The sequence below is a fragment of the Gigantopelta aegis genome, chromosome 3 (assembly GCF_016097555.1).
Source record: "Gigantopelta aegis isolate Gae_Host chromosome 3, Gae_host_genome, whole genome shotgun sequence".
NCBI classification, from domain to species: domain Eukaryota; kingdom Metazoa; phylum Mollusca; class Gastropoda; order Neomphalida; family Peltospiridae; genus Gigantopelta; species Gigantopelta aegis.
The window spans coordinates 26,908,674-26,930,736 of record NC_054701.1 but is presented as its reverse complement, the minus strand read 5'-3'; the positions used below and the strand labels follow the sequence as shown (position 1 = coordinate 26,930,736).

General features: G+C 33.9%; 1 protein-coding gene across 6 annotated transcripts in view; it reads left to right on the top strand.

The window, feature by feature from the left end:
• Positions 1-22,007, top strand: part of LOC121367789 (histone deacetylase 11-like) — a 28,598-nt gene extending 6,591 nt beyond the window's left edge. For 3 of the 6 annotated variants that reach the window (XM_041492160.1, XM_041492159.1, XM_041492158.1), the window contains exons 2-11: positions 3,614-3,853; positions 9,724-9,875; positions 13,197-13,297; positions 16,799-16,915; positions 17,882-18,061; positions 18,406-18,502; positions 19,062-19,131; positions 20,523-20,631; positions 20,947-21,136; positions 21,713-22,003. In XM_041492160.1, the coding sequence (XP_041348094.1) occupies positions 3,642-3,853; positions 9,724-9,875; positions 13,197-13,297; positions 16,799-16,915; positions 17,882-18,061; positions 18,406-18,502; positions 19,062-19,131; positions 20,523-20,631; positions 20,947-21,136; positions 21,713-21,741 (1,257 nt within the window). In that variant the 5' untranslated portion in view covers positions 3,614-3,641 and the 3' untranslated portion in view covers positions 21,742-22,003. Of the gene's footprint in view, positions 1-3,613; positions 3,854-8,843; positions 8,932-9,723; positions 9,876-13,196; positions 13,298-16,798; positions 16,916-17,881; positions 18,062-18,405; positions 18,503-19,061; positions 19,132-20,522; positions 20,632-20,946; positions 21,137-21,712 lie in introns of all 6 variants that reach the window. The other 3 variants (XM_041492156.1, XM_041492157.1, XM_041492161.1) reach the window with 2 other exon arrangements.
• Positions 22,008-22,063: the final 56 nt, after the last annotated feature.

Here is a 22,063-nt window from a genome sequence, read left to right as displayed (position 1 = left end):
TTAGGATGATAATAAGGTGGCCTTTCCAAATAAGACTAAGAGACTGCTTTATAGAAGTAGAAATTCTAGCATGTTTAACCTTAACCTTAATTATTATGTGGGTTAAGTCTCTAGTTTCAGTTTCTATTTCCTCATGATAGCTAACCTGAATGTACCTAGCTGATAGTAAGATTTCTGTTTCTTGATATTTTCATTAGTTTCATAACTTCCACTGCATTGCAGTTTTAGATTAATAGGACACTTAGACTACATTTATCATTTTATTAAATTTGCATGACCTCTGTAATATCATGCCATTGGTTTTAGTTTCTATTTCCTTGTGTTAGCTAGTCTGCCTGTACATAGCTGATAGTGAGATTTCTGTTTCTTGATATTTTCATTAGTTTCATAACTTCCACTGCATTGCAGTTTTAGATTAATAGGACACTTAGACTACATTTATCATTTTATTAAATTTGCATGACCTAAAGTAAAGTAAAGTAAAAGTTTTTTTTATTTAACGACACCACTAGAGCACATTGATTTTTTATCTTATCATCGGCTATTAGATGTCAAACATATGGTCATTCTGACACTGTTTTTAGAGGAAACCCACTGTCGCCACATAGGCTACTCTTTTATGACAGGCAGCAAGGGATCTTTTATTTGTGCTTCCCACAGTCAGGATAGCACAAACCATGGCCTTTGTTGAACCAGTTATGGATCACTGGTCGGTGCAAGTAGTTTTACACCTACCCATTGAGCCTTGCGGAGCACTCACTCAGGGTTTGGAGTCGGTATCTGGATTAAAAATCCCATGCCTTGACTGGGATCCGAACCCAGTACCTACCAGCCTGTAGACTGATGGCCTAACCACGACGCCACTGAGGCCAGTTTTGCGTGACCTCTGTAGTATCATGCCATTGGTTTTAGTTTCTATTTCCTTGTGTTAGCTAGCTTGTCTGTACATAGCTGATATTGAGATTTCTCTTACTTGGTATTTTTATTATTTTCATTAGTTTCATTAGTTTTATAACTTCCACTGCACTGCAGTTTTAGATTAATAGGACACTTAGACTACATTTATCATTTTATTAAATTTGCATGACCTCTGTAATATCATACCATTGGTTTTAGTTTCTATTTCCTTGTGTTAGCTAGTCTGCCTGTACATAGCTGATAGTGTGATTTCTGTTTCTTAATATTTTCATTAGTTTCATAACTTCCACCGCACTGCAGTTTTAGATTAATAGGACACTTAGACTACATTTATCATTTTATTAAATTTGCATGACCTAAAGTAAAGTAAAGTAAAAGTTTTTTTTATTTAACGACACCACTAGAGCACATTGATTTTTTATCTTATCATCGGCTATTAGATGTCAAACATATGGTCATTCTGACACTGTTTTTAGAGGAAACCCACTGTCGCCACATAGGCTACTCTTTTATGAGAGGCAGCAAGGGATCTTTTATTTGTGCTTCCCACAGTCAGGATAGCACAAACCATGGCCTTTGTTGAACCAGTTATGGATCACTGGTCGGTGCAAGTAGTTTTACACCTACCCATTGAGCCTTGCAGAGCACTCACTCAGGGTTTGGAGTCGGTATCTGGATTAAAAATCCCATGCCTTGACTGGGATCCGAACCCAGTACCTACCAGCCTGTAGACTGATGGCCTAACCACGACGCCACTGAGGCCAGTTTTGCGTGACCTCTGTAGTATCATGCCATTGGTTTTAGTTTCTATTTCCTTGTGTTAGCTAGCTTGTCTGTACATAGCTGATATTGAGATTTCTCTTACTTGGTATTTTTATTATTTTCATTAGTTTCATTAGTTTTATAACTTCCACTGCACTGCAGTTTTAGATTAATAGGACACTTAGACTACATTTATCATTTTATTAAATTTGCATGACCTCTGTAATATCATACCATTGGTTTTAGTTTCTATTTCCTTGTGTTAGCTAGTCTGCCTGTACATAGCTGATAGTGTGATTTCTGTTTCTTAATATTTTCATTAGTTTCATAACTTCCACCGCACTGCAGTTTTAGATTAATAGGACACTTAGACTACATTTATCATTTTATTAAATTTGCATGACCTAAAGTAAAGTAAAGTAAAAGTTTTTTTTATTTAACGACACCACTAGAGCACATTGATTTTTTATCTTATCATCGGCTATTAGATGTCAAACATATGGTCATTCTGACACTGTTTTTAGAGGAAACCCACTGTCGCCACATAGGCTACTCTTTTATGACAGGCAGCAAGTGATCTTTTATTTGTGCTTCCCACAGGCAGGATAGCACAAACCATGGCCTTTGTTGAACCAGTTATGGATCACTGGTCGGTGCAAGTAGTTTTACACCTACCCATTGAGCCTTGCGGAGCACTCACTCAGGGTTTGGAGTCGGTATCTGGATTAAAAATCCCATGCCTTGACTGGGATCCGAACCCAGTACCTACCAGCCTGTAGACTGATGGCCTAACCACGACGCCACTGAGGCCAGTTTTGCGTGACCTCTGTAGTATCATGCCATTGGTTTTAGTTTCTATTCCTTGTGTTAGCTAGCTTGTCTGTACATAGCTGATATTGAGATTTCTCTTTCTTGGTATTTTTATTATTTTCATTAGTTTCATTAGTTTTATAACTTCCACTGCACTGCAGTTTTAGATTAATAGGACACTTAGACTACATTTATCATTTTATTAAATTTGCATGACCTCTGTAATATCATACCATTGGTTTTAGTTTCTATTTCCTTGTGTTAGCTAGTCTGCCTGTACATAGCTGATAGTGAGATTTTTGTTTCTTAATATTTTCATTAGTTTCATAACTTCCACCGCACTGCAGTTTTAGATTAATAGGACACTTAGACTACATTTATCATTTTATTAAATTTGCATGACCTAAAGTAAAGTAAAGTAAAAGTTTTTTTTATTTAACGACACCACTAGAGCACATTGATTTTTTATCTTATCATCGGCTATTAGATGTCAAACATATGGTCATTCTGACACTGTTTTTAGAGGAAACCCACTGTCGCCACATAGGCTACTCTTTTATGAGAGGCAGCAAGGGATCTTTTATTTGTGCTTCCCACAGGCAGGATAGCACAAACCATGGCCTTTGTTGAACCAGTTATGGATCACTGGTCGGTGCAAGTAGTTTTACACCTACCCATTGAGCCTTGCGGAGCACTCACTCAGGGTTTGGAGTCGGTATCTGGATTAAAAATCCCATGCCTTGACTGGGATCCGAACCCAGTACCTACCAGCCTGTAGACTGATGGCCTAACCACGACGCCACTGAGGCCAGTTTTGCGTGACCTCTGTAGTATCATGCCATTGGTTTTAGTTTCTATTTCCTTGTGTTAGCTAGCTTGTCTGTACATAGCTGATAGTGAGATTTCTGTTTCTTGATATTTTCATTAGTTTCATAACTTCCACCTCACTGCAGTTTTAGATTAATAGGACACTTAGACTACATTTATCATTTTATTAAATTTGCATGACCTCTGTAATATCAGTCCATTGGTTTTAGTTTCTATTTCCTTGTGTTAGCTAGCCTATGTGTATTGCAGCTGTTGATATTTTAAATTTCTTATTGCTATTTTTATTTTTTTCCAGGTAACACAAATTTCTGAGCTTCCTGGGTATGTCCCTGTTGTATGCCTGCCACAACTTAAATCGATTTGCTAACATTGTTTTCGAACACATTGAAACCACCTGTTATCTTTGGAGTCTGGTAAAATCCAAAATGTCTAATGTGGACACTGGTAAGCAAGAGGCTGGTATAACAGAAAAAAGGAAAGTAGAAGTTTCCAAATCAAGATCTAGTTTTAAACGAGAACTCCCCAACCAGGAAATGTAAGTTTTTAAAATTTATTTATTAAATAATATGTTATGTGCTTGTGAATATATATATATATATTTTAAGAAATTTTTAAAGTTTGTTTTGTTTAACAACACCTCTAGAGCACATTGAAAAATTAATCATCGGCTATTGGATGTCAAACATTTGTTAACTGACTTGTAGTCAACAGAGGAAACCTGCTACATTGTTCCTAATGCAGCAAGGGATCTTGTATTTGCACTTTCTCACAGACAGGAAAGCACATACCACGGCCTTTGACCAGTTGTCACTTGTGGAGCACTGGTTGGAATAAGAAAAAACAAATCGGCTGAACAGATCCACTGAAATGGTTCAATCTTGCGACGCAACCCAGATAGCACACCATGGTTGGCCCAGCGTAAACCAACCATTGGCACATGGTCAGTTTGTCCATTGGGCCAACGTTGGCTCAATGTTGGTAATTCCACGTTGTGCCAATGGTGTACCAACGTTGGGCCAACATTTTCATAACACATTATATAGTTGGGCCAATGTAATTATGAATAATAAAAGCACAGTTTTAACATTTATTATTAAACTACATATCAATCTTGTTCATCATCTTTTTCGGATTCTGACTACGTCTCATTGGCTGCTGGCCTCACACGTTGCCTCTCCTCCTCAAGTGCTGCAATGACAAATGCAGAAGATAATGAAATTATTTAAAATTAAAGTATATACTACTGAATAAAAAGTTTGTTCCTGTGTATTCAGTATACGCAAATATAACATTTCCCTCAAGTTAAAATGAAAGTACTTAAAGTTTGTTTTGTTTAATGACACCACTAGAGCACATTGATTTATTAATAATCGGCTAATGAATGTCGAACATTTGGTCATTTTGATATATAGTCTTAGAGAGGAAACCCACTATATTTATCCATTAGTAGCAAGGGATCTTTTATATGCACCATCCCACAGGCAGGATAGCACATACCACATCCTTTGATATACCAATCGTGATGTACTGGCTGGAATGAGAAATAGCCCAATGGGCCCACTGACAGGAATCGATCCCAAACTGACCATGCATCAAGCGAGCACTTTACCACTGGACTACATCCCGCCCCATGAAACTACTTATTCATAATTCTAAAAATAAATAACCTAGCTATTACATGTCTTGCCACATACAGATGTGATATACACCTATAGACTTTCCCTTATTTTGTTCCGTGTTGATGGACATTACTTGTTGTGTCTTAGTCCTTGATTTGTTTTATCTTATTCAGTGTTACTCATTAAATATGTTTAAAAAAGATATAAGGGCTATTTCTTTTTAAAATGGGTGGGGGTAAGCCTGAAGATTTTTCTAAATGTAGGGAGGGATGTCTTTATACAGATTCTGCTATGTTCACCATTATTAAAAAATACTGAAATGACTTTTAAAAGGAATAACCCTAATAAAATTATAAACTGAAAATAGTCAAATATGATGGCAAAAACTCACTTCCTTTTGCGGCCCCCACTTCGGTCTGATGCATATCTTAACCAATTTCTAAGATGCAGTTCTGCTCCTGCCTCTTTTATGTTGCTGTTTTTGGCAGCATCTTCAGAAAATAAGAAATGGCAAATATTAAATACATATTTTCAACTTATTAGATGTAGAATTATATCACAAGTTACCCCAATTAGAAATTAGAAGTTGAACATTATTGAATTAATGGCTTTTAACTTAAATTATTAGCAAAATCAATAATTGTAAACTTAATATATACTAACAAAATTCTAACAAACAATAGACATTTCATGTCTGTGTACAGTTTATTATAGGATCTTAAACGAGTGTCCATTTCTTATCAAGTTTATGTCACAAATGACATGATTTTTATTTGCCTTAGTGAGTGACAAATAAAAATTATTTCAAGTCTAATATCCTACTTATTACCCAAATAATTGTGTTTTAAATTGAGAAATCATTGTATAAGAATGCAGACGGTGAACATTTGTGATGTCAAGTGGGACGTAACACTTTGATACGTACCAAGATATTTTGAACCATAATATTAGGGGTAATAATACCTTTTATCAACTTTCTGAGAATTAATTTTCTGATGCTGTTTTTTTTCCTCCTGCCAATCCAGTTGTAGTGACAGGTGAAGGGCAAGGTGAATATGCCCTCCATCATTCTTTCAATTACATCCTTTGCCGTTATGCGTCCAAAGAATTCAAATAGGCAACCTATTTGTAATACATAAATACAGCAGCATTAAATATCAAATATGTTGCAAGTGGATGTTATATTAATTGTTCAGCTCTTAACATGCATATTAAAATCACACATTACAGATTTATACTATTTGTTAGAATATGTCACAGGATTTAGAATAAATGTTTTGAGAGATTTTTTTCTTTTGTGAACAAATAATATATTACATTATGTCCACACACCTTACTAATAACATTTCAAGCAGACTGCTTGAAATTTTCAATATCACTTTGTAGATGCCAATAGTATTAATATAAGTATCATATAGTTTTTAATTATAACTTGCATTATCCCCAGATCAATGACAATGTCAGGCTTGGGGAGCCCTGAATCACTGCCTTCCAATATGTTTTTAACATCATAAAATATATTAAATTAAACAAATATATAACATAATCAAAGCATAATTCATAAAGAGATGTTTAGCTTTTTGAAAAATAAAATAAGAAAGGAAAACAGTGAGAGACAAGAGGGAGAGAATGCAGGTAACAAATTACTAACATTTTGTTCAGTATCGAGTCGTGATTTGCTACACAAGTATCAAAGATCGCTACACAATTTAAAAATATTAAACAGTAGTTGCTAATCAATTTCCAATAGACAAGAAATACCACTAATCAAGATTTTGAAAACAAAATGTTCCTTGGAATGATAAGATACCGAGATCTTAAAGGGACACACCCTAGTTACGTTTATTTGTTAACCATTACGGCGTTTTTTCGCTATTAAACCCCATTTTTCACAAATAAAATTGCACTTTACTTACATTTTATTATTTAGAATACACATTTCCATTCACCTGAAGTGCTTTTTGGTAATCCTGGTCTTTGTAAAACCACGAAATGCATTTTTTGCATTTTTTCACAAGACGTGTTGTTGAGAAAAAAACGTTAAGCAAGCGAGGTCCAATCTATTTTTAGAGGGAATATTTCCATTTCAATGTCACAGATGTTGGTATATCACGTGACCGTTATCATTTTGGTTCGGTTTGTTTTCTCGTGCACGGTTCGCACAATCAACATCCGATTTGTTGTTGTTCATTTGTGAGATTTTTCTTCACAGTTCGTGAACATTTTCAGTAACAATAAAGTTCAGACAAGTAAGTGTCTCAATACAAAACGTTACAAACACTTAAAACCAATAATTTTGCTAAGTCTTACGATATCTGGAGAGGGGATACAACCAGGACAGAACAGTTGGAACATGTCCAGGAGAGGTGAAATGAATGCACCCCAAGTCTGTGAAATTTGTCGTGACGTAGACATTGTTGTGCTTCGAGCGACATCAAAATACTAACTTTCAAAATTATTTCAAGCAATTGGGACATGGGGATTCCCATGGTATTTATCGATATAAAACCTGCTTTTTCACTCCATTTGATAAAAACGTGATCTAAGTGTGTTACAGGTTTGTAGATTAACCAAATTATAATTTATTTTTGCTGGATGGAACTAGGGTGTGCGGCTTTAATAAGATTTAAAAAATATTTTTTTATTGCTTTATTTTACTGGGTTTTTTGGGGTTTTTTGGTTTTTTTTTTCAAAACAAGCTGAGAATTCTTTTTGTATTATTTAAATACAGAATTATTAATTTAATTTATTATAATTACATTTTTTTATTTTTATAGAGGCCTAATTTTGTCTATTTAAAATTTTCTTTGTAAAATATTTATAATGGCCTAATCTTTGGTTTTGAATTTTCATACTATAAATATTTAATGTTGATAATTGTTTTCTCGTTTCATTTTTTATGATGCCAAATATAATGTCCGGTATTTGTTTTGCTAACGTCGGTGCAACGTTGTGCTAACGTCAAGCCGACGCCTTGAAGCAGAAGTAAATTAGGCACAAATGCTTCCAATGCATTATTATTTTGTTTTACTATTTACCCAAAACCTTTGTAATTTTACATATAAATCCATACATTTTCTGAAGCAGAAAATTTTCATATTCATTAAGATTTTATATCATGTTCCAGATACTAGTTAAATTTCCGAAGTTAATGCTGGAAATATTTTCTGTTCAAACACAAATGATTGACTGCCGAAGGTGAAGGTCACAGTTTTCGTCACACATTTGCAAGGTGGGGCAATATCGGCCCGAACCAACCATTTGCCAACGTCGTGGCAACGTTAGGACGGCGACGTCGATAGTGCTGACCATGGCGACATTAGGCCAACGTAGTTGTGCTATCTGGGAAGCACCTCAAGCGAGCGCTCAACCGATTTAGCTAAATTCCGCCCCTATATATATATATATATATATATATATATTTATTTCCTCATCATGTCATTATAGTTAATGATGCAATACTGTTTGGTTTCTCCATTAATGTTTAAGAAATTGATGTCATAAATCAATATTATTAAGACACAAGTCTAAAGAAAGGGAATGTTTAATAACACATCATCACATTTTTAATCTACAGCTATTTGGTGGAAACCAAACTGTCTTCTATAACATACGGTATTTTTCTCTAACAGCAGTGATATTTTCCCACAATTGGGGCAGAACATGAAAATTATATCTGATTAATTGGTCAATCAGGTCCGTGAGCAATGCTTTAATTTTTCTTTTCTTTTTTCATATTTGCTGAATGGGTACAACACTTTTAAAGATTTATTGTTAGGATATTTAATCTGTAAAACTAAAGGATCATTACAAATGTATGTATATTCTATTAACATAAAAAACCACCCGTTTGTTTTGTTCTGGCTAAACTGAGACAAAGACAGTGACAGAGTTTATTTGTTTCAGATAAAACAATGAAATACACAACTCTTGTATTCTTTCCTTTGATGTTCTTGGGTGTTTTCTCAGAAAACATTAATGGGGATGTCTCCTTGTGAGTGTCTTATAATTATAATATTAACTCAACTGAAGAAAACCATTTATTCCATTTTAGATCCTGGTTTGTACAATGCTTTAAATCATTATCTGGAACGAATACAAAACTAGCATAAATATAACATTTAAAAAAAAAAAAAAAATTCAAATTGTCATGCATGTACCCATACATCCTAATATTAGCACTGTAAGATTAACAATTTATTACCATTGCTTCAGTAAACATTACTTGATTGAAGTAATAGGAGTTCAGAAACCCATCTAAACCAGACACTCTCTGTACCAAGCACTTATGGTTTTATAAGGGCATCCAGTATAAAGAGTATTAGTAAAAAGTGTGACATTACGCTCTTTCCACTGGTCATTGCAGTGTCCTGCAGTATGCCAGTAAGGCTTTGGACCATATTGTTCAAACTGGAGCTTTAGTGCATCCAAACACTGAACAATGCATGTTGTTATCATGCTTTCTGTGAATGCCATCTAACATAGCTCTAAGTCTTGTAGTTGAGAAACATTTTAGTAAGCAATAGAAAAGTGTGACTTATTATTGCGAGTATATACAATTGGGTAAATTTTTGTGATTTTTAAAAACTGATAACATATTTATATTGTAAAGTAATACATAAATACCAAACAATTGTAAATTATGTTACCCATAAGCTAGGCTCTTTAATCTTTTAGATACAGGAATTTTTCTTCTGTAAAGAATATGACAAACAAAAGTAAAGAGTTCCCCCATGTCTTCTATTTGTATAGTTTTAGCTATCTGCATTCATATTGTTTTTTTTAGAAACATCAACAACTCTGGACTGCTTGTTGCTGTTAATGCCACACAGTGGCCCATAATATACTCTCCAGAGTACAACATTGGCTTTCTTGGACTGGAGAAGCTGCATCCCTTTGATTCAGGGAAATGGGGGAAGATCTTTGAATTTCTCAAAGGTAACTGGTTTGTAGGGATTGATGTTCTGATTGAAAGAAGTGTACTGGTAATTTTTGCTTCTGATATTTCAAGATGGAAGCAAATGTTAGAAACTGAAAAGTAGTTCTTAAAATTACACTTCTAATATATATATTTATTATATACATAGCAATGAAATATATAGATCTACGGAAACCATAAAAGTCATATCCAGTGAAAAGTAATATTTTCACTGTATTTTAGCTACAGAGAAAATATAGAAATTGTATACTACTCTAAAGAAGTTAAGGGTCAAACATATTTGTGCAAATAAAAATAAGCTAATATGCTAAAATTGTGACGACTAATGACAGATTATTTATTTGATGTCTCAAGAACAGAAAACACAAAACAAAAACCCTTTGCTTGGAAACTAGTTTACTACCCAGATGGAGAAAGTCATGCACCCCCAAAAATGATGTTCACACATGTAGTAGAAGCGTCAGTAACTGGTGTAGCCACCATTAGCATTCACACATTCTTGACAACGTTGGCGCATGCTGTTAACCAGGTGTTGGAAATAACGTTGAGGAATCGCTTGCCATTCTGCAACTAATTGCTGAGCTAGTTGCTGGAGGTTGACGGCAGGGACGTGATGTGATCGAACTCGCCGCCCAAGTTCATCTCACCCATACTCAATGGGTGACAAGTCTGGTGAATATGTAGGCCAATCCATGTGCTGAACGTTCTGCTGCTGCAGGAAGTCGGTCACCACCCTGGCACGATGAGGCCAAGCTCCTGGTCCAATCCGCTGCAGAAGTGGAATTACAAAAGGTTCTACAATCTCGTTGAGATAAAGCTGACCAGTCAAATTTACATTAATGATGTACAGAGGGGTTCTGTGATTCATGGATATGCCCGCCCACACCATTACACTTCCTCCTCCAAATGGTAGATGTTGAACAACGTTAACATCAGCAAATCTTTCTCCTTGACGACGGTAAACACAAGCCCGGCCATCATTGAACTGGAGCAAGTACCGTGACTCATTTGTGAATAATGTCTCTGCCCATTGCCCACGGTTCCACAGGATATGACATCTGCACCAATCAAGGCGAGCCCTTCTGTGACGGGCAAGTAGCTGTGGTCGGACTACCGGACGCCGACATCGCAAACCTTGGTCTCGCAGACGATTCCTAATGGTCTGGTCAGACACATTGTTGCCTGTAGCAGCTCTGAGTTGATCACGAAGACGCCGTGCGGTCACAAAACGCTGTCGCAACGCCGTTATCATCAGGAAACGGTCTTCTTGTGCGGGAGCGATTCTGAATAGAATTAGTCGTCCTGAACCTCTGCCAGAGTCTATCGATAACACTATGGCTTACATTTAGACAGTGAGCCACAGATCTTTGAGTGTGTCCATTTTGTAGCCAGCCAATGGCCCTTCCCCTGTCTTGCAAACTGAGTTGTCATCGAACCATCTTCAAATTTAAAGTGATGATGAAAGGAAAATGCTCATCCTTTTTATTGCTAAAATTGGCATGCATTGAATTACACTCATGCTAAGCACGTGCAAATGGTGCACGAGGTGTGACAGTGGGTGTATCGAGGCAGGTTGTCAGTTTAGTCTGACTATGTTTTTGCTTCAAATCCATGAAAAGGAAATCTGGGTTTCTTAAAAATTTCTAAAGATAAGGACAATGATTACATGCCCCTTAATAATGTGATGTCTTTAGTCCAAATGACAACACAAAGGTTAATATTCTAACCCTATCTGGCCTAAAAAAAACATACTTCCAAAAATGGTCAAAAAGTTCCTTTGACCCTTAACTTCTTTTGAGTAGTATATTTACTTTTTTGTAAAAGTGCATGATTAAATTATCTCCCTTTGTCTCGTTTTTTCGTATTTAAATTTGATGATTACCAATGCATCTGATTTTATTTTAAAAATAAAAAAATGTAATTTAAACAACTGTACCTATAAAAAAGGGTACTAAGTGCAATTACAGTTAAAATATCTAAAATGAATTGAATACGAAGCTAAATAATGATGACACAATGTAGTGTCATCGAGTGTACTGGTAAGTGTAAGAATTTAACGGTGTTCGACTCGTTTTGTTTGTGTGGGAGTTTTTGGAGGATCGCTTTGTCAGGTGCTATGTTTGCACTGCAGTATTGTTAAATAAATATTAATAAAGATAAATTTTATTCATATTTCTTTTTAAAAATCTGTGGTCATGTAAATTTTCTGGTAAAATTCCATAGGAAGAAATATATCATGACATTACGTGTTTTCGATAGGATAAGCAAAAGATATTACCAAAAAGCGAAAGATATTGTCAAAATTTGGAAATATGTACTAGTATATAATAAATAGACCATTTAATGGTGGTTTTTTCCGAATTCGATTTTTATATCAACTCGTGATGTGTGCAAACCATATTTTCACACATCACTCGTTGATGTAAAAATCGAATTCGAAAAAAAACATGAAATAGCCTCTATATATTTTTTTAATCAGCATTATGGAAAACTTGAGGCGAACGTGGTAAAAACATACATTACACAGAATTTCATTTCCCAAAGGCCTGTATGTGTAATACTGTCAAAAATATAAGATGAATAGCAAGAATTACTTGTAAAGTTGATATCAACAGAACGCATTTTGTGCATTTTCAAAGCATTTCCTGCCTGCCCGTTATCAATTTCAAACTTTGTTCCCCAAATGTTGACCAAAAATGTTGAAAAAAAAAGGATAAAAGTAAGTCTTGAACAAGAAATAACCAAGTAACTATGCACATAAGAATGGGATTGCTCAAATATGTATACATGTACAAACTATGAATTTAGAATCAGTGAGACAATCTGTGGAGAGTCTATCTGGGGTGACCATTAGATTGCTAGTATTGAACATGTTCATTATTTACTAAGATAAAGGTTAATGGTTAACTCTTGTATTTAGCTCATAGTCAAATTTTCACATTTAGCTCGGCTTATCACAAACTGTATTATCCTATATCAATGAAACTTGATGTATAATTGCATCTGTGAATGCATATACAGTAGAATCTTGTTGGGTGGAACTCTGAAGGGTCGAATACACTGCAATGCTCATGCCAAAAATGAAGTCCTGAGTTACACTTATACATTAGGTCAAACTACCCGATGGGTCAAACATTTTCACGAGCACCGACGGGGTTCGAGCCAACAAGATTCAACTGTATATATATTTTAAATCAAATTTAATGGGTTTTTTTTTTTTAAAGAAATATTTTTAAGATCTAGATTAATCATAAATATTACATCTAAAAAATTTCAATGAATCAGTTTATGTTAAGCATAGAATTCTTGTTTTTTGTCAGAGGAAGGCATGGTTCGTGATGATACGGTGGTGACACCTGCTGAAGCCGCAGAGAGTGATCTTATGGTGGTTCATCCAAAAGCCTACATCAACAGTCTGAAGGTAATGAAACCTATAAAGCTCAATAGTGACATGCAAATGTTTCACTTAGCTGCTTTTTGCTTGCATTTAATACATGATTGCAATACTCATGGTTATAATGTTTTAACACAGAACTTAATTGTTATGTATGTGATTTAAAAACAGAATTATTGTGTTCACAATTTAACATCAAATAGATATATCTAGTTGTTTTGGCATATAGTGTAAACATTTATTTAATCTGATTTTTTTCAGACAAATATTTTTGTTTAGGTTTCTAATATAGCATCAATTTATGTGTCCCTTTAACTACAAGTTAGGCATAGAGGGGAAAGAGGAAAAAAAATCCTAAAATAAGAATATTTATGACAATACATTGTGCTGTTTAAGAACCTTCAAACGTGTATGCATTTTTTATTTCATGTATGAATGAATTAAAAAAATATAAAAAGTATTTATGCATGACATTCTATAAACATATATTGACATGGTTCAAGAATTTTGGTTCCTAATGTTGTACTGTGTTGGCAAGAAGGTGTATTTGGGTGGATGGTTTAATATAAAATATAAGAGTTTAAATATCTTGTTTTTTATGCATGAAAGTTTGAATCTTGGAATCCTGTTTGAGACGAGGAAGCCTTATGCATGGACAGATGATGTACACCTTATGTTGTTATTATCAAGCAAATATTGTTAACTATTGGAAATATTCTGGTGTTCTGATTTGCATTCAATGTTTCTGACTGCTTTTTTGGTGACTTTTTGGCCGCAGCTTTCTGATTTTGTAGAAGGAATTAATGAGGTTTGTTCAGAATTCAGCATCACATTCTCCACCATGCTGTGCAAAAGGCATTTGGAATTATTAATTCAGCAATATTTGTACTTGTTCTTTAACTCTTTTAAAAAAGAAAAAAGGTCTGAGCTAAAGAATGTCATTAGTAATGTATTAATGAATGTTAATGTATGCATCTAGTACCATTCTTTACAGGAGCATTAGAATATGTTGCTAGTAATGTATTAATGTATGTTGCTATATATGCATCTAGTACCATTCTTTGCAGGAGAGTTGATACTGGTGGTTTTCATATAATTATTTGAACATATTTTAGTTGTCTTAATGAAATGTGTCATTGGTTTAGTGGTTTTATTTGTTTGGACAAGACGAAGCAATTTGCAGTTGTATGCCTGTGTTGTGTTATATCTTGTGGTAGTCTAAAAATTATTTGATTCTTTGTTCTGAAAATAAAACTGCAGTCACTCCCTATTGAATCGGTGAATGAAATACTAGTACATGTATGTTCAAAACAGGTTATTTCTGATTAAATTCTACACATATATTCAGTGCAGAAACAAACAGCCAATTTAGCAGGAATCGGTTCTTCTACAAATCCCACATTTTGGGTCAGAAGCATACGATTCTGAGATGGAATTTTAAAACATCTACATTGCATCATTTTTACAATTCCCATTGAATCCTGAAAACAAAATCTCCAAATTCAGTGCCTGAAAAATCATACACATATCCAATATATTAATGATTTCTTAATAATCTAGTTTAGTACATGACCAGTAAAACTAGTCGGCCATCTACATGTATGTGATAATGAATATAAATTTGAGTTTGTGGATTTTTTGTTTATTTGTGCATGTGCTTAGTGCAATTTGTGTTTAATTTTTAGCTCAGTCCCCACCATTTTGTGAACAAGTACAAATATCGTTGGTTTAACTATCCATCCTTTTATACAGCAATGCATGTTGTATATTATTTTTCAGTTTTTTTAGGCTTTATGCTTAGATAAGAGATACGAGATTAAAAATGGCCACCTGTTTATAAATCAGGGAACTTTTTGTTTTCAAAATCATGATTAGCAATATTTTTAGTCAATTGAAAATTGATTAGCAATTACTGTTTAATGTTTTAAAATTGTGTATCGATATCTCAAACTTGTGTAGCAAATCGCAATATGATACTGAACAAAATTTTCCCTGTAAATAGTATTATTTTCTCTTCTCAATTTACAAGACACAAAATTGGTTTAAACAATATTTATTTGACAAAAACATATTGGGATTGGTCAACAGCCTATATTAAGACCTCTCCCTACATTTTACATGTGAATACATGTTGGCACAAAATTAACAGTTTAAAAAAGTAAAAGCAAGTAAAACTCACTTTTTGTACCAGTATAATAGTATTTGCCATATCTTCATTGTAATGTTGCCCTTTTTTTTATTGATTACTGTAGTTTTGCTAATTCTTATGTTGCACAGTGATTTGTTGTGTAAATATTTACTATTTTTTGTTAAAAAACATTTGAAATAATTCTGATATTTACTTGTCCATAAAATATTAAACATGTCCAAAATAGTGGTAAATACACATTAATGATTGTGATTGTGATGGTAAATATGTCGGGGGTTTTAAATTTTCACTTATCGTTCTGCAGAGTTGAAAATCTCCTAGAATTTTATGGAATTCTAAATTTTATTGCTACTGTACCTAAAAAACACCTGTTCCTCTATGTATTCTTTGGTAAAAATCTGACAGTTACTCCATCCTTTTTAAAACCCTGCAAAATGATCTGGAATAGTTTATTCAAATTTATTTTCATCCCTGAATCTGCGTGCCTAAAAATGTTTTACTTATCAGGCCAAACAGACGTGTTTATTTCAAATGTTGTTAAAACGTTAGATAATTAATATGTATTTTGGTTTTGCATTTTTGTCATGCTAACATTTGCACAAAAGATGTATGAAGATTTTAACAAAACATTTATATGCATCACCAGCCACATGTGCCAAAATTTGTACAAGGGGGACTAAATTGTGGTGAGCGATGTTAATTTTAGTGTCATGCTCCCCTGGAAAAACACATTGAGAAAAAGAAAATTTGCTTGGAACTAGAGAATTTATACCTCCAAAACCTTCCCCTCTGTACACACCTGAATACTGACATTAATTATTTACACCTATAGAGTGTTTCAAAATTATACACTATTTTGATGTTGCATAAAAATTAGAGGTATATGATATTCTCTAAATAATAAATGCATAAATTGAAGCAATTAGCAGATTAAACAAAAAATGTCCACCTTATCATTCACTTTTTGGTCATTTTACCCTTTCAACTTCCTCTAATTCTGTTCATTGTCCTAAAATTGTGTAACTATTGGTGTATAGTAAACCTAGTTATTAATTAGTGTTTTACGTCTGTACAATAATATAATACTGCACTAAACTATTATGCAGTATATGTCCCTATGTTAACAAAATAACATATCAGCAGTAAATACAATTTATGTTAGATTTAGACACAACAGATAACAAATCGTTGGGCATATTTCTATAATTTAGGACTGCAGTTTTTGTAGATGGTTAACCAAATTATTTATTAAACACTTCAGTGGCTATCTTCATTTGTAAAGAGTCTTTTACAAACAAAAAAACATTAGAGTTGTTTTTTTTTATGTCACCAGAGCCGAAGGAATCTGCATTACATGACATTTTATGTGTTTATTTCAGCACAGCATTAATGTTGCTGGCATCACAGAGATTTGGCCTCTTGCACTGCTACCAAATTTTGTTGTCCAGAAGAAAGTTTTACGTCCATTTCGTTTTCAAACTGGAGGCACTGTTCTGGTAGGTTGTATACTTGTATTGTATTGTATACTGTAGATGTACATAATTGTATTGTTGTACATTTTTTAAATTTCATTTGTTTTATTCAGTCTTAATTTTCATAATTTTTGTTAAAAGTAACAATTAGTATCGTCATCTTTTTAACATTATGAGTAACTTTGCAATGGACACAGATCTGATCTTTATTAGTTAAAAATGATACTTAATTAACAAAAATCATTTGAAATGTTACAATTCAAAGCTATTTTTGTTTTCTCTTTTTTTCAAAGTAAGCAATATAATTCAAGTACTGTTTTAACATCTTGCACATCTTAAGCATACAAATTGCATTCATCTGATATATACCTGTAATGGAAGTTTATGTTTTTTTAAAGTTACATTTTTGCAAACATGCATAAAATAAAAGTTAAAGTTGACAGGGATCAATCCGAGGTCGACCGTGCATCAGTCAAGCACTTTACTACTGGGCTATATCTCGTCTCTACATAAAAATTAATAATTAAACTTAAAAATCCAATCAAGTACTGTTAATTTTTATTCATCGCATGTCACTATCTGAAAATCCAGCATATTATTTCATATATTTGTGACATTAAAACCTTTTAAGCCTGCATTAAATGAGACCATATTCCTCCAGGTTGCAAGTCGTTAACATTCTTCATGTGACCCCGTCGGTGGCCCCATTGGGCAATTTCTTGTTCCAGCCAGTGCTCCACGACTGGTGTAACAAAGGCCGTGGTATGTATTATCCTGTCTGTGGGATGGTGCATATAAAAGATCCCTTGCTGCTAATCGAAAAGAGTAGCCCATGAAGTGGTGACAGCGGGTTTCCTCTCTATATATCTGTGTGGTCCTTCACCATATGTCTGACACCATATAACCATAAATAAATGTGATGAGTGCGTCGTTAAATAAAACACTTCCTTCCTTATTCTTCTTGTGAAGAAATATTTTCAATACTTTTAGGGTGGGATGCTAGCCATGGAACGAGGTTGGGCCATCAACCTTGGTGGAGGGTTTCACCACTGCTCAAGGGAGAGAGGAGGAGGGTTCTGTGCCTATGCTGACATAACTCTGGCCATCAAATTTATCTTGCACAAACACCCTGGGTCAAAAGTCATGATTGTTGATTTAGATTGTCACCAGGCAAGTAATTCAATTTCATCATATGATTCTGTTAAATTCAATATACGTTGAACTACAATGTTCATAAATACAAATTGTACCCATGTTATCATTCTTACTATTGTGATAGCAAAAATGTTCCCAATCTGAATGTTTTCAAGAAACAAAATTAAACATTTATTACAGTAGAGGATGTATATTTAAAAATGACATATATTTAATACACGTTTTATAAATACATTGAAGCAAATCAAATTTTACAGACATATTTTATTATATAAATAAAACCTTGTTCAATTAAAAATGTCTGTTTGTGTGGGGGGGTTTCTTGGCAGTATTATAACAAATTCTGTTTCCTTCTGCAGGGCAATGGCCATGAGCGAGATTTCATGCACAATGAAAATGTGTATATTATGGATTGCTATAACAGAAACATCTACCCTCATGATGGATTTGCAAAGAGTGAGTCATTGTGTGTGTCATTAATTAACTGTTAACACATCACAGTCTCTCTCTCTCGGTAGGCATTTGTAGTGTCTTGGAACTTATAGTGAACATTGTGGTCTGTCCTGGTACTCCTATGAGACACGCATGCATAGAGGAGAAAAAGAAACATCCGCCCAAATAGCGTTGCCTCCATGTTTACGTTATACATAAGTGTTTTTCAACATGAATAAAACTTATGTTTAAATACCAAACGTGTTCCTATATATAGACAGGACACTATAGCATTATTGGTAGCACTGTACCTAAGAGCATCTTATCAGTTCAAGGAAGTAACCTGAACTTTTAATGCGAACATTGAATATTTATTATGTCTGCCAATGATGAGTGATGTGATAGAACCTTTTTTCGTATCAGTGTACATCTGAATCTAGCTACTTATCCTTAGATACAAGCTTTAATCGTTGAATAGGTAACTGAGTTTCTAATGACCAATGTCTGTTATAAAATACAATTCAGTGTGTCATTATTATTGACAAAACAGTTGATTAATTTGATCATTTCAAATCTCTTGTAGAAGCGATTCGCAAAAAAGTGGAACTTGATCACTTCACAGAAGACAAAGAATATTTGGGTTTGGTAGAAAGGTGTGTATAAATTTACATTTTATATGAAATGAAACAAAAAGTTTTTGTTAGAACTGAATAGTTAAAACAAAATGTATAGTTTCTTTTGTTTTACATACAATATTCACAGGTGTGTAGGATCTGAAAAAAAGGGGGAGGGGATAAGGACGAAAATGTACGTTTGTTTTTGTTTTTTCCTACTCTATATAAATAAAGGTAAAGATGTAGCTTATGCCCCCCACACACACACACACATTAGAGATTGACATCCCCTACTAGAAATTGATCCCGCCACTCCAGATATCGTTCCTTCAGGCTTGATTCATGCTAATAATCCAAATTTTTCTTACGGTAATGCTCTTGTTTTTAGTAAAAGACTTTATTGAAAGGACTTGAAACTGTTTAATCATTATAATGCTTGAGTGGGGAAGGGATTATGGAATGTTTATTCTGCATTCAAAATACGTTATAAACAGAGATGGGTACAATCATCTGGTATTTGGGTTTTCTAATTATTAAAGTATTCATTATGGTGTTCATTATTTTTGGTAAATTCATTTTTAGTTGCCCAGAATTGTTATTTGTTGGTTGAAAATGTGGTAGAATAATATTCCATTAAATCAGAAACAAGCTGCCTAATGAAAGGTGACTGGGGCCTGTTTCACAAAACATCGTAAGTTTACATCTGCCACTAGCTATTATACCAGTCATTCATTTACAAATGTTTGACATCTATTTTACGCAGCAAATGACATTATTGCAAAAGATGGAGCATTTTAAGGACAAAAGAAAATGAAATATGTGTACTTCAAACTATATTTCTTGTACTATAATAATTGTGCTTTAGTCGTAGCTTTATGTGAAATTGGGCCCTGGTCTGCAGTCGACTTAATCAACTGGGTGTTGGTGACCATGATCAATTATAAATTAATCCACTGACTATAGTTAAAGTTTGTTTTGTTTAACAACACCACTAGAGCACAATGATTTATTAATCATTGCCTATTGGATGTCAAATATTTGGTGTTTTTTTGTCACCAAGTCCATTAGCAGCAAGGGATCTTTATATGCACTTTCCCATAGACAGGACAGCACATACTACAGCCTTTGATATACCATGGGGAATGATTTGGATGGGGAAAAAACAATCGGAGAATGGTTCCACTGAGGTGGTTTGATTCTTCAATGCAAGGCGAGTGCTCCACCGATAATTAAAATATACCGGTACACTTGTCGACAAACCAAAGTGTGTCCTGTCTCTCTCAATGTCTGTCTGTCTTTATCTCTGTGTGTCTGTTTTTCCCTGGTAACAAGCTTGGCATAAGACATCACATGTCTGATATTTTCATTCTATAAATGTTCTTTTGCTTATTTTTCTAATTTTTAACTTATGTATCTTTTTTTTCTCTCAGAAATTTGGAAGAAGCTTTAGGAGAATTTACGCCGAATATTGTTGTTTACAATGCTGGAACTGACATTCTCGTTGGAGATCCTTTGGGAAATTTATCAATAACACCTAAGGTAATAAATTGGGTTGGGTTTTTGTAAGCAATTCTTGGTATTTACTACTTACAAAATTAACTCAGGATGTGAAACAAGATTTGATTTTCTGGCAGACAGTCAAGTTTTTGTTACAAGAGTAGACATTTTTACAGATTAAAATTATTTCACCAGGGATATGCAACAAGAATTGATTTATTATGCTAACCAGTATTAATGTCTATTCAGTTTTCATTTGGAAGGTATAGTGTTTTAACAATTTGTTCTGCTAAACTGTTCGTTGATTGTGAATTGTCTTAGTTGCTTATGTTTAGGTGGATTCCTTCTTTGTTTTAGGGTATTATTCAACGAGATGAGATGGTATTTGAAAAAGTAAGGAAACGTAATATTCCAATATTGATGATAACTAGTGGTGGATATTTGAGAGAATCAGCAAGGATCATTGCAGATTCAATATTGAATCTGAAACAGAAGCAGTTGATCAGTTGCATAGAGGCAGAAAATGCACCACTGCCACAAAATACAGGTTTGTTTAAGAAGTTGTCACTGGTTTTAATACCAATATTACAAGTTCTACCTACCTATTTAAACTGCTCAAAGTGTTCAAGTAATCTTGAAATATTTTCTTACCACAGTGACTGTATATTCATAAAGCTGTAATACTACAATGTAGAACTGAAGTGACAGGCAAAGGAGCATTGGGTGTATTATGAGACCTGAGAGTTGGGCAGTAAGTTTGATTGAAAGAAAAATTGTTATTTTACATAATTCATTCAAGTTTGTGTATCCTCCCAACATTTGTCACCTGCAGTAATAGAAATCACAGTGAGGACCGTTTCTTCATCCCCTTTTACATTTACATTTTTATATTTATAAATAGACTTGATGAAATGATGTAAGATATTACTGTAGGGTAGTGGGTTAGTGTGAAAAAGGAAAAGTAAATCATTATTTAAAATGTTTATTTTTTTATATTTTTTTAAAATGATACTCGAAATGCCTCCATTTTATCCATTGCATCAAATTTTAGCATTGTCTAAAGACACAATATTAAGTATAATATAAATATTTTTAAAATGAATTTTCTTTCGTTTTAATGCAGATTTTCACTTGAGTAGTGATTTTAGTTAATTTACTGGTAGATCTTCTGCTCCGTCAATTGAGGATACTTCTCCAACTCCAGACAACAGCTCAAAAACATCTTCAGAACCCAAGAAAGAGGATTTATAAAATGGACTCCTTCCTGAAAATGATTTCCAGATCCAGAGTTTGTCTATAGAGCATAGCTGAATTCTTTTTTTTTTTTTTTTTTGACGATCAATAGTTTATTGTCCGACAAGTATATTTAGAGCACAACGTGTAGGTTAGATCAACTTGACTCTAGTCGTAAGCTGTTCGTTTATTATCACATATAACACGAATAGGGCTACAGGGGATATGGTTTGGTTTGCGG